General features: G+C 43.4%; 2 protein-coding genes and 1 pseudogene across 4 annotated transcripts in view; 2 read left to right on the plus strand and 1 right to left on the minus strand.

The window, feature by feature from the left end:
- The window catches only part of APOO (apolipoprotein O), a 54,392-nt gene extending 45,493 nt beyond the window's left edge, over positions 1–8,899 (minus strand). For both annotated transcript variants that reach the window (XM_014453042.2, XM_006085626.3), the window contains exon 1: positions 8,661–8,899. In XM_014453042.2, the coding sequence (XP_014308528.1) occupies positions 8,661–8,669 (9 nt within the window). In that variant the 5' untranslated portion in view covers positions 8,670–8,899. The remainder of the gene's footprint in view (positions 1–8,660) is intronic.
- On the plus strand, positions 4,516–4,617 carry LOC111825287 (annotated as a pseudogene).
- A 120-nt stretch (positions 8,900–9,019) lies between the features above and the next one.
- Positions 9,020–16,555, plus strand: part of CUNHXorf58 (chromosome unknown CXorf58 homolog) — a 41,422-nt gene continuing 33,886 nt past the window's right edge. The window contains exons 1-3 of one of the 2 annotated variants that reach the window (XM_006085627.3): positions 9,020–9,188; positions 12,134–12,275; positions 14,533–14,632. In XM_006085627.3, coding sequence (XP_006085689.1) covers positions 12,160–12,275; positions 14,533–14,632 — 216 coding nt within the window. In that variant the 5' untranslated portion in view covers positions 9,020–9,188; positions 12,134–12,159. The remainder of the gene's footprint in view (positions 9,189–12,133; positions 12,276–14,532; positions 14,633–16,555) is intronic. The other variant, XM_014453041.2, reaches the window with a different exon arrangement.

Here is a 16,555-nt window from a genome sequence, read left to right on the forward strand (position 1 = left end):
ATTTGCATTTTAGAAGTAGATGGAAGAGTGTGTTACAGTGGCCTAAGCAGAAGTCAGTTCCAAATGAGAAGTGAATTTGTCCAAGTCTGATCAACTTTTTTTTAAAGGGGGGTGTTCAAAGACTTTATTATTTTTTAATTGAGTTTTAGAGACAGGAAGGGGGAGGGGAAAGGAGAAGGGAGGAAGTGAGAAATGGAGAAAGGGAGAGAAAGAGACAGAGATAGAGACAGAGACAGAGAGAGAAACATAATCGGTTGCCTCCTGCATGTGCTCCAACCAGGGATCAAACCACAACTGCCCTGACTAGGAATCAAACCCCAGACCCTTTGGTACACAGGATGATGAAGCTCCAGCCAACTGAGCCACACTGGCCAGGGCTGATCTACTTTATACCGTCCTAAGTTCACAGTGCTAACCTGAAACTCTAGATCACTTCAGTGGACAGATGTGCTGCAGGAACTGAAAATACTTTACATTCATATTGTGCTTTGTAGTTTACTGTGCTTTTCACATACGTTATCTCATTTGAACCTCCCAAATATCCTGTGTGATATGGAGGGGCATATTACTGTCCCCACAGTACCTTGATAAAGGGACTCGGAGATAAAGAAACCTCATTAAGGCCACTCAGAAACCAGAAACACTACAACTAGAAGCCAGCCTGTGCTATCTGACTGCATCCAGCGGTGCAGGCAGTTTTTTCTTCTTTGTGATCTACCACCCAACATCTTTGAAGGGTAAAAAGGAAAAAACATCCAATTAGTTCTTCACATAAGTAGGTATTTATGTGAGTAAAAATGTATTCACTATAATTCCTCATGGAGAATTGCCTCAGAGATGTTTAAATTGTAAGGGGGGAATCTAAATTATCTTCCATGATATGTGGCATTTAAAATAATATTCAAGTAAAATGATGTTATAGTATTTCTTTTCCAGTTTACAGATAATTTTCCTTTCCATTTAGCAGTGTAATTCTCCCCTCAGTTTGTACCAGTAACATATTATTCAGGGTAAGGAAATTAATTTCAGAAAGTAAGATAGGCAATCAAGGCATTTACATCAAGACCAAACAGGCCCACCCAGCACGGCTCAGTGGTTGAGCGTCGACCTATGAACCAGGACAGTGATGGCAAACCTTTTGAGCTCGGCGTGTCAGCATTTTGAAAGACCCTAACTTAACTGTGGTGTCGTGTCACATATAGAAATTTTTTGATATTTGCAACCATAGTAAAACAAAGACATATTTTTGATATTTATTTTATATATTTAAATGCCATTTAACAAAGAAAAATCAACCAAAAAAATGAGTTCGCGTGTCACCTCTGACACACGTGTCATAGGTTCGCCATCACTGAACCAGGAGGTCACGGTTTGATTCCTGGTCAGGGCACATAACTGAGCTGCGGGCTCGATCCCCAGTGTGGGACGTGGAGGAGGCAGCTGATCAATGATTCTCTCTCATGACTGATGTTTCTCTCTCTCTCCCTCTCCCTTCCTCTCTGAAATCAATAAAAAATATATATATTTTAAAAGACCAAACAACCACAAAGAATATGTGAGGTAATAATGCTCTACAGCCCAAAACATGGTCACCTCTGAGTACAAGTCACATATCTGTCTTTACCGAAGGAACTGATACAGACCAGCTTTCACTATATTTCCTCTTCTCAGGTCGAGACGTCTGAGGATTCTCCTATCTCCAGCCCACATCTCTCTCATGAAAACTCCATACCTTTGGGTTCCATGCCAACTGAATCTCACCTCTTACTGTCCACAGATATTGCAATAAGCCCAACCTCTTCAAAATCAAATTATCATCTTCTCCCAAACCAAACTCAGCCTTCTTCCACTTTCTCATTTCAATAAATGGTTCTAACAGCCACTGAATTGTCCAAGCCAAAAGCTTGAACAGCATCCTTGAATTCTCTTTCTCTCTCCTCTGCCACATCCATTCAACTACCACGTTTTGAATAAATACTTTCGGAAAGCATCAAGAACGTGTACTACCATAACACTACTGTAAATAAAAAGGGAAAAAAAATGCTGTGGCAACCTCCTACAGCCAATCAAAAGTTAAGAGGCCAATTAAAAGTTACTAACAGCTCACATTTATTGAGACTTACTTTGTACCAAGCACCAGGCTAAGCTTTAGGTCTGAGTTAATTTAATCCACATAATAATTCGAGGTTGGTGCTAGTCTCATCCTGTTTTACAGATGAGGACACAGCTACAGAGAACTTTGGTATCTTGCCCACAGTTCCGCTGAATTCTCACTTCTGTGTCCTTGGGAGCACTTTTCTGCTCTACTTGGAAGGAAGGCCCTTTCAACCTTGTCTGTCCAGCTTCAAAGGTCAACACAAGCACAGTCTCCTCTACAAAGGCTCCGGATGCCCCCTGCTGGTGCTTGCTCCTTAAGTCAGTGGTTCTCAAAGTTGGCTGCAAGTCTAAAACCTAAATGCCTAGATCCCAACCCTAGAGATTCTAATGGCATTGGTCTGGGTGCAACCGGGGCAACGGGACTTATAGAAGCTCCCCAGGTGGTTCTAATGCACAGTCAAGATTGAGATCCACTGCTCTATATTTCCCCAACACTTTTATATTCGAGTATTTACCCCACTGCATTAGAATGGGCTGTTTATGTTTGTGCTGCTAACAGCATTGTGAGACCCTGAAATGAAAGTTTCACAGTCACCTGGGGTTTTGTTGTTGTTGTTGTTTCAAAACTAGAGAGAGGTTCCTGAACCTCACTTATAAACTAAATATGATCTGTGGCCAGGGCCCTGGAAACTATTTGTCTCTTGACAATTATGATGTGTGGTCAAATTTGGAGACTCCTAGGTAAGAACTGGGTCTTTTCAATTGTACCCGCCAGGGTACAGCACAGTGCCCAGCTCATAGGTGGACCATGGTAAGCATTTGTGTAATGAATGAAATCTAGTAATGTGAATCTGGGGTTTGGGTGTATGTATTCCATATTCAAGCTTCCTGAAGCAGCACCCTGAAAAGCTGCTTCTTGCAATAAAATGCAAATACTGGGCAGCCTTTCAAATGTGTTTTATAATCCACCAGTGCCCTCTGCTGGCCTAAAGATGAATAGCTAGATCAAAACCTGTTCCAGTTCAAATATTTAATTGTATATGCACGTAACTAGTCACACACACTGTACTTTTTCCACCAACACCTGTACTATCAACTCCTTTGCCCTCAGGTCCCAGGAGACCCAAGCTGATAACACCCAAACCCAAATCAATCCTACTGTTTGCTCTGTCCCCACTCCTGGGCTACAATCATGATACACCTGCCCTAGCAGCTCTCAGCCTCTCACTTATCTCTTTTGTTCCTTGGTCAGTGCTCCTCCAAATCCCACCGCAGTCATAAAATTACTCACCTTGAAAACACAAGAAACCATTCATCTACCAAGTTGCCTCAGTTCTTGCTATTTAACCTATGACAGGGGACCAGCAGCCTCTATATCACCCAGGAGTTTGTTTAAAATAGAGAATCTGCCCTGACTGGGTCTTGGGTTCAATTCCCAGGCATGGCACAAAGCTAGGTTGCCGATTTGGTCCCAGTTGGGGCCCAAATGGAGGCAACCAATCGCTATCTCTCTCTCTCAAATCAATAAAGATATCCTCGGGTGATGATTTTTTTTAAACGGAGAATCTGAGCTCCCACCTCAGACCTACTGAATTAGAAACTGCATTTTAAGAAGAGTCGCATGCACATTACAGTTTGAGAAGTGCTAGTTCTCAACTACTACATCTACCTAACACCATCATTTTATGACAAATATTTTTTAAGTAATTTTTTTTTTAAATCATCATCCGAGAATACTTTTTCCATTGATTTTCAGAGAGAGGGAAAGACAGAGATAAATATCAATGTGAGAGAAACACATCGATTGGTTGTTTCCTACACATGCCCCAATCAGGGCCCGGGCTGGGAAGGAACTTGCAACCGAGGTACATGACCTTGACCAGAATCAAACCCCTTCAAACTGCAGGCCAACGCTCTATCCACTGAGCCAAGCTGGCCAGGCAAAGTAATTCTTTTGCTATCTATAATAATAAAAGCGTAATATGCTAATTAGACTGGATGTCCTTCAGGATGACCTTCCGGACGAAGCTGAGGTGGAGGGGGCTGAGGCAGAGGCAGCCGACGCAGTTGACGGGGGCTGAAGCAGAGCAGCAGCAGGGGCCGAGCCCCTTGCACGAATTTCGTGCATTGGGCCTCTAGTCTTTAAATAAAATTCAACACCCACTTAAGTCCAAAAAAGAGACCAGTATACTGATTTGAAGGTAACATAATGGAGAACAAAAAGGAAAGATTTGTATGAATTATATTTCATTATATAAATGTTCAACACAACTAAATTAAAGATGTTAAGAACAACCCAAGTATGTAGAGGGGGTAGTACCATCCAGATGAGAACCACTGGTCTATAATCACTGTCATCCTTCTCTTTCCATCTCACAGGAGGGAGGCATTATCTCTCCTTTTAAAGTTGAGGAATTTATCGCTTCTCGGCCTTTTGGCTAAGATCAAGTGTAGTATCTGTTCTTATCAGTTTAAAGTTGAGGAATTCTCTCTTGTAAAAGCTCCCTCCCCACATTCCTCCTTAGGCCATAAACATTGTCAAATCTTGAAATACTGCAACAACCACAAGACAACTCTAGAATCCTGACCCAACATGTCCCTCTAGCTTGACAATCAAGATTATCAAACATTGTGCACATTTATACATCTCTCAAGCACCAACCATACTAATCTAGCTTTCACTTCCATCAGTAAACCTGTATCATGAAAGCTTTCCAAATTGCCCAAATCAATGAACTTCTCCAAATTCAATTAACTTATCTTTCTACAATGGACATTGTTGGTTACATATCCATTCCCCCAGTGTTCATGAATTCATTTCTCCTGTGTGATTAAGGTAAAGTGACCTTATTCAGAGATGATCCTGTGGCTAAGCCAATCAGAGCACAGCATTCCCGTAGCGATTGCTAAAGGTCAGGGGCAGACACCTGATCTATGTTGGTCCAATCAGACTGAAGAAAGAGCATAATCCAAGCATGGCAGTTTTGTCACCTCTCTCTTGCTCTAGTGAGTGGGAAAGCATGTGTTACAGTCATCTTGCAACCATAGGGGACCAATCTTACTGCTGAAAGCCAAGAAAAGAGACTGGGTCCTGGATGACATGTTTGACCCACAAGAGTCCACCCTTCCTCTGGACTTTGTGAGATAATTTGCCTTACAACTGGTTTTTCCCAGCTGAAAGTATACTAGCATAGCCTGTCCTTCTCGAAACTTTCCTCCCTTAATTTTCTAAACATCTGTTTTGTGCTTCTACTTCTCAAAAGTTGCTTCTATATGTGGGAATGCAGACTGGTGCAGCCACTATGGAAGACAGTATGGAGTTTCCTCAAAAAGTTAAAAATGGAACTCCCATTTGACCCAGTGATCCCACTTCTAGGAATATATCCCAAGAAACCAGAAACACCAATCAGAAAGGATATATGCACCCCTATGTTCATAGCAGCACAATTCACCATAGCTAAGATTTGGAAACAGCCTAAGTGCCCATCAGCAGATGAATGGATTAGAAAACTGTGGTACATCTACACAATGGAATACTATGCTGCTGTAAAAAAGAAGGAATTCTTACCATTTGCGACAGCATGGATGGAACTGGAGAGCATTATGCTAAGTGAAATAAGCCAGTCAATGAAAGAAAAATACCACATGATCTCACTCATTTATGGATAATTAAGACCATTATAAACTGATGAACAAAAATAGATACAGAGGCAGAGCAACATCGAACAGACTGTCAAACTACAGTGGGAAGGCCGGGGAGGGTTGGGGGGGGGGGCATGTGGAGATCAACCGAAGGACTTGTATGCATACAATGGACACAAGACACTGGCGGGTAGGGGAGGCCAGGGGAAGGTCAAGGGGAGAAAAAAAAAGGAGACATATGTAATACTCTTTGTAATACTTTAAGCCAGTGGTTCTCAACCTCTGGGTCAAGAGCCCTTTGGGAGTCGAACGACTCTTTCACAGGGGTCGCCTAAATACATCCTGCATATCAGATATTTACATTACGATTCATATCAGTAGCAAAATTACAGTTAAGAAGTAGCAACGAAAATAATTTTATGGTTGGGGGTCACCACAACATGAGAAACTGTATTAAAGGGTCGCGGCATTAGGAAGGTTGAGAACCACTGCTTTAAGCAATAAAACAAAAATTTTTTTAAAAAGTTGCTTCTCCATCTCTGGCCTCCCCTCTTCCTCTGCCTACTCCTTGTATGTTGGTATTCCCCAAGGTTTCTTGCATCTTTTCTACTCCAACTACATATTTGAATCATTTATCTCACTCTATATTTCCCCTGACACAGCAGAACTGAGTTCCTGGCATTGTCCCCAATGGAATACCAGTGCTAATGTTCCCCAACTCATCCAACTCAGGAACTCCTACTAGTCTTTCATCAGTAAACCTAAATGTCTCCTCTTTGAAGCCGTTCCTGAAGTCCCCATGGGTTCCTTGCCTTTTTGTGCCACAGACTTCTTTTTTTTTTTTAATATATTTTTATTGATTTTCTCAAAGTAATGCTTCTAACTGCATAAAACACTAATTATATTGCAAGTTATTAAAAATATTTTTAAAACCCAAAATCTGATATAGTAATATGTGCTTCATTATTAGCTCATTAAATAAAAAGATCTAACAGTGAGTCCTATAACTACTGTAATTTTGAAGTAGTGATGAGCATAAATGACATGTGCAACAACTGTAATGGGATGTGAAAAAGTCTGTGACTTGCATTGGTTTTGGACTTCTACTGGTGACAGGTACTGCTAATACTATTGTGATTTGTTGCTATAGTAGCTTAATAAATTAATGGCTCCTACTGAACCACACCTCCTTATATCCATGCTCTTATGTAGTCCCCCACCATATTGACGCTGGGGTTGGTCATGTGACTTGTCTTGACATCAGCAAATGTGATGCAAGCCAATAAGTTTGTACATTGAGACTTGCCCTCTTGTAACCCAGGGACCATGTGAGGAAGCTCAAGTTAGGCACATTGAGGAGTACCAAGCCCCCAGACTTGGGAATAAGATCACCTTGTAGTATAGCCACCAACTGAATTCATCCACTGGCAGATGCCAGGCAAAACTGCCCAGCCAAACCCACAGATAGAATAAATCAGTTGTTTTAAGGCACTGGCTTGCAGTGGATCATTCTCCAGCAATAGATAACTGACACAGTTATCTACATTCATAATAGGAGAAGTTGCTAAATTTCAGTTAGAGACTGGTAAAAAAATATTATTTTTCCATCAGAGATCAGGGACTCCCTAGATTCTATCCAAACACGTTTGAGGGGATGAGGACCACATGTTAAGTAGCCCTGGTTAGGCAGAGTAGATCCTGCTCTCCTTTTAACTACCACACAGTACATTGTTGATACCCATGTAAACTGATCACAGCATATCCTTTGTCATTGCAGCCCTAAAACTGAGCTGAGCTTCCAGCACATAATAGGTGTTCAACACAAATTAAATAAATGCAAGTTGTCTGGGATCTCATACTGACTAAACTGTGAGCTACCTGAAGACAAAATAAAAGTGAATGCTTAGATGGTAACTCTGTGTGCCAGAGACCCTCCAAGTGCTTTGCACTAACTTATTTATTCCTTATAACAACCCTATGAGGTACATGCTATTCCAATTTCACTAGTAGAAAAACAAGTACAAAGAGGTTAAGTGACTTGCTCAAGGTCACACAGCTAGAAAGTGGCAATGCCAAGGTAAGAAGGCAAAAATCTATGCTCTGGTTTTATAGCCTATATTAATGCACCCAAAGCACACTGCAGGAGCTCAATAAAAGTTTTGAGCAATATTTTTGAAATTTCATTAGCATTATTTTATGGGTGTTATGCTTTTTGCAGAAAAATTTCTGGTAGCTTGTGATTTGTTTTTCAAGATAGAAACTATCATTTACCTTTTTAAGTAGTAGAATAATAACTTCGTTAAAATGCAGATTTTTGATAAAAGTCTTCACTGTACAAGTCAATTTCTTTCGAAGCACACGAATTCATAAAATGTAAAAAAAGAGTTCGACTTGTCCACACTAAATAATGTTCATTAAGGAGGGGAGCAAAACTCTAGCTTCCCCCCTCACCCAACTTTTCCTAGGCCAGCAACCCCCACCATCCTACAGCAGCTTCTCAAGAGGGTGGCCCTCCCCCATTCATACACAAGGTTCTGAAATCTGACCCTGCCAAGCAACCAAAGCTGAACCCCGCAGAGCTCCGAGATGGCCTCATCCTACCCACAAACCCAAGAGGGCACAGCGGGGAGAGGGTGGGTACTTTGGGGGGTACTTTAATTTTTCAAAGTGTTTTATTCACGAGAATGAGACCCAAACGGCCCCACCCACCCTCCCCGGAGTCTCACGCCTCCGCCCGGCAGCCTCACGCCTCCGCCCGGCAGCCGTTGGCTCCGAGCGGACAGGTGAATGAACCGCGGCACCAAGATGCAGCCGGCCCGGAGGCGGGAAGAACCTCAGGGCGAGTAGGGCCTGGTCCCCAGAGAGGCTCCGGGATACCGGGAGGGAGCGGTGACAGCTGTGACCCGGCTCCACGCTCTCACCTTGAACATGTCGCTGGCAACGGCGGCTCTGGCGGGGTCACCCCGACCTAGGCCCCGCCCACTACAGAGAGGCGGCTACGGCGGCCGGATAGGGTCCTGATTCTTCCTACCGCCAGCGGGCCGCCGTGCGGGTGGTGGTGGTACAGCCGAGTTGGTCCCGCGAAAGCTTAGTTCGGAAGCGAGGGTGAGAAGCGACGTCGCTAAGCTGCAGCGCGTCGCGCGTCGCGCCTTGGGGACGAGGGAGCTAAAGCCCGCCTCCCGGAAGCTCCGCCCCTGCGCCGGGGGTTGCTAAGCGGCCGAAACGCCTGCTCAGTGTGGACGGAACCATCGGGAGCGAGGGGGAGGCGCGAGGACGCTTCGGGGCGCTGGAAATCGGCTTTCGAAGGCGTGATTGGCCACCTAGCGGCGTGGGCTGAGAATCTTGTGCGCGAGGTCTCTGGGCGAGGGCGCCCGAAGGGCCTTGGGCAGCTTGGAAAGCCTCGACCCGGAAGCCGCCGACTTCGGGGGCCTGGATTTACCTCTCAAAAGGTTTTCAGATTTTTTTTTTTTACGGTGGGCTAGAGTTCTGAGGTCTTAAACTAATTTGCTACATCCTTTAGTCTTCTCTTTGATATACTTAAGTGCATGCCCTCCACTGGGAATCAGCCGTTTGTCCTTTAATACGTAATAAGTAATAATTATCCTATTAACAAGGATAGTAAGCTCTAACACAGCGTTTACTATGTGCCCAGCTCAGCTCTCAACTACTTACACATACTTATCTAATACTTTGGACAACCAAAGTAGATGGGCCTGATTATTGTTCCCAACCTAATAGATGACGAAACGGAGGCACAGAGAAGTAATTTGTACAAGGCCGCACAGAAGGAAAGTGGGAGGCCAGGATCAAACCTAGCTAGTCTATGTGTAAAGCCTGTGATCTCGCGTGAATAATTGGTATTAATGTGTCATAATGGGGCGGGGGTGTCCATATTTCATCCTTCATCCTGTATTTCATGTCCTAACCCCATAGAAAGTGTAAAGCCATCCAGGCAGGCATCCGGAAGATTTGGGAGGTTTGTGTGGTGGCATGTCACTGCCCTCCAGTCAAAGACCACTTGGAACACCAGTGTGGTTTAACAAGTTGGGTTTATTTCTCACTGCTGCAAGGAAAACGCACACTTTGGGACACAGTGGGACATCTCAGTAAGAGGGTGTTAGAAAGATTTATTATAGGATTTGGGCTTCGCTGGGTGATTTTGGGGCGAGTTCAAGGAAACGGGGCTTTGCTCTGGATTGGGTGTCGTTAGGAAGCCAGTGTAACACCAAATCCCAGCTGTGAGTGCCAGATGTTAAAGGCTGCTTTTCTCCTTCTCAAGTGAATTGTATGTTCCAAGCTACCCCCATCCACATCCCTAAGGAGAAATATTGAGAAGACTCTGCATTAGTAGTGGAATGACATATGTATATAAAAATGTGAAGTATAGTGATAAATTAGGGCAGGAGTTTTTAATTTGGGAAGTATGTGAACTTGGATGGGGAAAAATTACAACTTTATTTTTACTAACCTCTAACTGAACTTTACCATTTCTTTCCATTATAGTGCAGGCAACAAACCACAGTAATATCAACAGTACCTGTGACTTGGTCATTAAGAGAAAGCGCAGATGTCTTCATATCATGTTCTAGTCATGGAAGATTTCTTGAGATATCATTTCTACTCATTTACCACTTCACAAGTACAGTAGTGACTAGAGCTCTCATTTTATTTAATGCAGAAAGAAGGCACATATCTCTGTAATTTGGTTTTTGAAAATAGTGCGACAGTGATTTCAATATAATTGAAGTTTTCTGGAATCCTACATATTTTATGTTGTGCATTTTTAAAAGCATAGTTCTTGGAAGGAGTCTGCCCTTAGGGATTCACAACACCCAAAGAAAAGAGAAAGAGCCCCTGATTTAGTAGAAGAGACTAAGCAGTGACCAAGAATTTGGGAACTGCATCCAAATTGGAGTAATGCATCAAAGGATAGAAAATCAGAGACGGAATCAGATCATTTAATACACACCATCTCACTTTACCAAGGTGGGGATTGTGTTACTGAGAGTTTAAGGCAGCAGTTGCCAACTGGTGGTCCATTAGGTCCGAAAGGTTGCCGACCACTGATTTAAGGGACTTGCCCAAAGTTTCACAGCTATTCCATGACAAAACCAGGGTGGAAATTTTTTAGACTAGCATGTGAAAACCCTGCACTCCGCTAGGCATTGGGGAGTCCATAGTTAGCAATATGCCTCCTGCCTTCAATGAACTTGTTGGGATGACAGCCAAGAAAACAAATGATAATGCAATATGAGAAGTACTATAAAAGAAAAACATATACAGCTCTCTGGGACCTTGGAGACAGGAGTGAGCAGTTCTGTAAAAAAACAAAAGGTGGAAAACTTAAGAGACATCAGTTAGCTGGGGTCTTCAAAGATGAATTGATGTTTGCTGGTGGCAGGGAAGTCATTCCAGGTAGAGGACATGGCCTGATCAGCAGTCCGGAGTTGTAAAACATTGACTGATTTTGGCAAGAAGTTCCTGTTCTCACAGAGTGTAGCGAGGAATGCTGATGAAAGTTGGTATTTTGAGGTTTGACAGAGAATGGAACTAGATTGTGAAAAGGCTAGAACGACATACTTGGGAGTCTGGACTTCAGCTTGGAGGAAATGAGGTGTCCCTGAAAGATTTTGTTTTATTTTTTAATATATTTTTATTTATCTCAGAGAGGGAGGCAGAGATAGAAACATCAATGATGAGCCCTAGCTGGCTTGGCTCAGTGAATAAAGCATCAACTGCGGACTGAAGGGTCCCAGGTTCAATTCTGCCAAGGGCACATGCCTGGGTTGAGGACTCGATCCCCAGTAGAGGGTGTGCAGGAGGCAGCCGATCAATGATTCTCATCATTGATGTTTCTATCTCCCTCTCCCCCCTTCCTCTCTGAAATCAATAAAGAAATATATATGCATTTTTTAAAAACATCAATGATGAGAGAGAATCATTGATTGGTTGCTTCCTGTTCACTCCACACTGGGGATCGAGGCCACAACCCAGGCATGTGCCCTGACCCGGAATCTAACCGTGACCTCCTGGTTCATAGGTTGACTGAGCCACTGCGGCCAGGCCCTGAAATATTTTAAGTTGGGGAGTGATGAGGTTGGGGTATTGCTCTAAAAAGTTAACTCCAGCTGCAGAGTGGAAAATGAACAGGAGGACTAAGAGCCTGGAGACAGGGAGACCGGTTAGAAGGCAGTTGGATAGATCCCTTTGTCTTTCCCACATTCCTCATAATATTTTTAGTACACAAAGACTGTAAACTGTAAGAATATTAAGAGATACATGGTGCCTTCCTTTTTAAGGAGTTCTGGAATTAGTACAACAGTCAATGACACTTGAGTCTCATCCAAACAGTGTAATAATACAAATTATAACCTCAAATGCTTAATTTATATAGTTTCAGATTACTTCATTATAAGAAAAATGAGTGGTTCCTCAAAGGCAGGGGCCAATGGTAATGGAAAATCAGCTGATCCAACGATGGTAAAAGGCCGCAAAACACCTTTGCCAAATACTAAAAGGACAAAGCCAGTACGACCGTGAGTAGCCAAATTTCACCTTGTATCATTTTCCACAACTGGACAGCTTACATACAGTATTTACCTAACTAACATCAAACACTTCTTGTTTTGTCAATTATAGATTTTTGTGTGTTTTTAAATTACTTTTGAATTGGATAATTATTAAAACTACTAGAGGCCCAGTGCACGAAATTCATGCACTGATGGGGGGGTGCTGTCCCTCAGCCTGGCCTGCACCCTCTCGCAATCCAGGAGCTCTCGGGGGATGTCCGACTGATGAGGGAGCAAGCCTAAGCCGGCAGTTGGACATCCTTAGTGCTGCCACAGAAGCGGGAGAGGCTCCCACACTGCCACTGCGCTCAACAGCTGTGAGCTCAGCTCAGGGCTTCTGGCTGAGCAGCGCTCCCCCTGTGGGAGCGCACTGACCACCAGGGGGCAGCTCCTGCATTGAGTGTCTGCCCCCTGGTGTTCAGTGTGCATCATAGCAACCGGTTGTTCGGCTGTTCAGTCAATTTGCCTGTTAGCCTTTTATTACATAGGATGGTATTTCATAATTTATAAAGCATGTTAATGCACATCTCTTTGATCCCGATACAACCCCGTGAAGCTGTCTTATTACATTTTATAAGTGAGGAAGCCGCAACTGGGAAAAGGTAGGTGGTTTGCAGAAGTTTAGACAGCTAATAAATGGCATTGGCTCAGATTCAAAGGACTGTTTCCATACTCCAGGCTTTTTCTACTCTACACCTTGTAGTCTGCATTTTGCCAGCCAACAGTGACACTATACAGGAATACCTCTCTTTGTGCCTGCAGCCCTGTGGGGTAATGATGGGGTTGGGAGGTTGGGGAGAAGGAGATCCCTGTGACTTGCCAGTGCTGGGATATGAACAAAAGTAAAATAATTATCTGGCCTGACTAGGATGAACCTGGTTCAAGCATAGATCACAAAGGAGTTTCTTTTCTAGGCCTGGTAATCGGCTCTCAGAAGAGAATTGGGCCTACTATAAACTTCAACAATTCCACATTGTATTCTCTTAGCACTTGAAATAGTTAGACAGTTTTTTTTGTTGTTAATCCTCACCTGAGGATATCTTTCCATTGATTTTTAGAGAGAGGGGAAGACAGAGAGATATATCGATGTGAGAGAAACAATCAATTGGTTGCCTCCTGCACGCACCCCGACCAGGGCCCTTGATCAGAATTGAACCAGGACCCTTTGGTCCGCAGTCCAGCGCTCTATCCACTGAGCCAAACCAGCTAGGGCAGTTGGACAGTGGTGTTTTTTTAAAATATATTTTTATTGATTTTTTACAGAGAGGAAGGGAGAGGGATAGAGAGTTAGAAACATCGATGAGAGAGAAACATAGATCAGCTGCCTCCTGCACACTCCCTACTGGGGATGTGTCCGCAACCAAGGTACATGCCCTTGACTGGAATCAAACCCGGGACCCTTGAGTCCGCAGGCTGATGCTCTATCCACTGAGCCAAACCGGTTAGGGCTGGACAGTGTTTTTAAGAACTAACTACAGAGAAATCATTTTAGGTCATGGATGATTTTAGAAAACAAGTTTGTCTCCTCGCACATTATTTATAATATACTAAAGGCCCGGTGCATGAAATTCCTGCACTGGGGGTGGGGGGGCTCCTCAGCCCAGTCTGCCCATGGGGAGTGGCCTAAGCCACAGTCTGCCTCAGGCTCAGAGCAGGGCGCCGCAGGCGGCCCTGTGTGTGTGTGTGTGTGTGTGTGTGTGTGTGTGTGTCCACTGGGAGCCTAATCCCCACGATGCGCCTCGGAGGATCAGAGCAGGCGCCCTGTGTGTGTGTGTGTGTGTGTGTTCCCCCGGGGCCTGCCCCCCAGCCGCCCCCTTGGAGGCTTGGAGCAGGCGCCCCTCTGTGTTGATCTCTCAGGCTCCAGGCTGCACCTGCGTGTTGTTCTCTCAGGCTTGGGGCCCTGGTTGTGACTGTTATGGAGTCCAGACCTCATTTGCATGTTACTTCTTTTTATGTATGTAGATATGCCTTTTGATGATAAAGTTTTTATCAGAATGGTTTTTTAATCTCAATGGAAATATTCTCAAGTATTTCATATCCCCCATTCTAACTAGATTCAGCAAATAACCAACTCCAATGACCACATATAAATGTTCCTCGTTAGGTCAGTTTTAGGGTGGGAGTGGGGAGGTGCAGGGAAGAGGAAGCATAAATTCAGAGTTCCCCAAGATTTTAGGAAAATGAAAACAACTTCATAAATCTTAACCTCTTTTTTTTCTCTCAGAACTCGTAGAAATATTTCAGCTCTAAAGATACAAAGAGCTTGGCTATCTTATATGGACAGGACAATATTTCAACTCCTAAAGCATACAATTTGTGCAGCAGTATGTATCTTGCTTTCTGTTTTCTCTGACAGGTTTAATTACTTATCAAGCTAAAGTACCTGTTAAATAAGGATAAAATATGTAACCTTTTTTCTCCTATTTAAGTCTAATATTATTGTATAGGGTTCTGGGATTGCTTCTTTGATTAGCCCTAAATGCATATTTCTGGATTTATTTTAACATAGGTGACTATTATTTCTTTTTCTGAAACTCACATGGTATTTTTAAATTCAGTTTATTTGATGATGTGAGACAGTGATCATCCAACAATAAAAATCTCTGAATTAAAAGTGCCCTTTCCACCCTGGCCAGTGTTGCTTAGTGGTTTCAGTGACACCAAGGGTTTCAGGTTTGATTCCCAGTCAAGGGCATGTGCCTGGGTTGCAGGTTAGATCCCCGACCCCAATCCAGGTGCATGTGGGAGGCAACCAATCGATGTGTCTCTCACATCAATATCTCTCTCTCTCCCCCTCCCTCCCTCCCTCCCTCCCTCTCACTCTCCCTCTCCCTCTCCCTCTCTCTCTCTCTCCCTCCCTCCCTCCCTCTCTCTCCGCTGCCCTCCTCACTCTCTCTAAATGTCCATGGAAATAATATCCTCAGTGAGAATTAACAACAATAAAAAGAAAAAACATGCCCTTACCTTCCACCTAGCAATTTCACTTCTAGGACTCTCTTCTATAATCTATGTACCATTTTACTGCAGTATTTATTGTTTGTAACAGCAAAGGAAGTAAAACCATGTAATGTTCATCAATTATATGGTTAAGTAAAGTAAGTGTTGGTGCTTTCATAGTGTTAAACGTCGAAGCCTTGCATATAATTCTGCAGTGGAAAGATAGCTAAGATATTGTGCTAGTGAAAAAGGCAAGTGCAGAACAGTATAAATAATACAGTCCTATTTGAGTAAAATGCATATCCCCCAACCCCCAAAGAAAAACTGTCAACCCTAGCAGAGTATTAGAAGTTCTGTGATACAGTACCAAATACTCTAATAGAATCACCCATGATTACAGTAGTCTATTATTAGTAACTAGAGGCCCGATGCATGAAATCTGTGCAAGAGTAGGCCTTCCTTCCCCCAGCTGCCGGCATCGGCTTCCCTCTGGCACCTGGGACCCAGGCTTCCCTTTGGCCCCTGGCAGGCACCCGGGACCCGGGCTTCCCTCGCAGCTCCGGCTTCGTCCAGAAGGTTATCTGGAAGGACATCCAGTCTAATTAGCATATTATGCTTTTATTATTATAGATAGTCATATTAAGGGAATTTTAGCCCCTTTGAAAAAAATGATACAGTCTGAGCACTGTGTACATCTCTTCACCATCTGACCCCACAGACCTATTTGTGATATCAGTGACAGCAAAATACCTCAGAGAAAACCCACCCACGTCAACTTGTGACATTGCAGGTTCATTGTCTTCACATATGGAACTTGTATTTAAGTATGATCATACTGGTTTTGTTATCATTTTAGATTCTTTTAGTGACAGAAAGAATGAAATTCTTTTTTTTATGTTATCCTAATACTTCAAGTTACTACCTTACATTAATACTGCTTTGTCATTTTAAAATCCTGTTGGCATACATTTTTATGTGATCGTCATAGGCATAAATGTTGGACAGGGTCATATGGGAGAAAAGTGGGGACTTTAAAGTCAAACAGATCGAAGTTTGAATCCTGGCTTCCCCACTTACTACCTGTATGCCTTTGGATAAGTTACAGACACATCCAGAGCCTGCTCATTTGTAAAATGGGAAGATAATCCTATCTAATAAAAGACAAAAAGGGTAATTAACCGTACCTCCGCTACTCTTCCCATTGGCTAATCAGGGCGATATGCAAATTAACCGCCAACCAAGATGGTGGTTAATTTGCATACGCAGGCTCCAAGTGGTGGAGCGAAGCCAACAGCCCCGAAGCTGCGGAG

The sequence above is a fragment of the Myotis lucifugus genome, unplaced genomic scaffold, assembly GCF_000147115.1.
Source record: "Myotis lucifugus unplaced genomic scaffold, Myoluc2.0 scaffold_20, whole genome shotgun sequence".
Taxonomy (NCBI): domain Eukaryota; kingdom Metazoa; phylum Chordata; class Mammalia; order Chiroptera; family Vespertilionidae; genus Myotis; species Myotis lucifugus.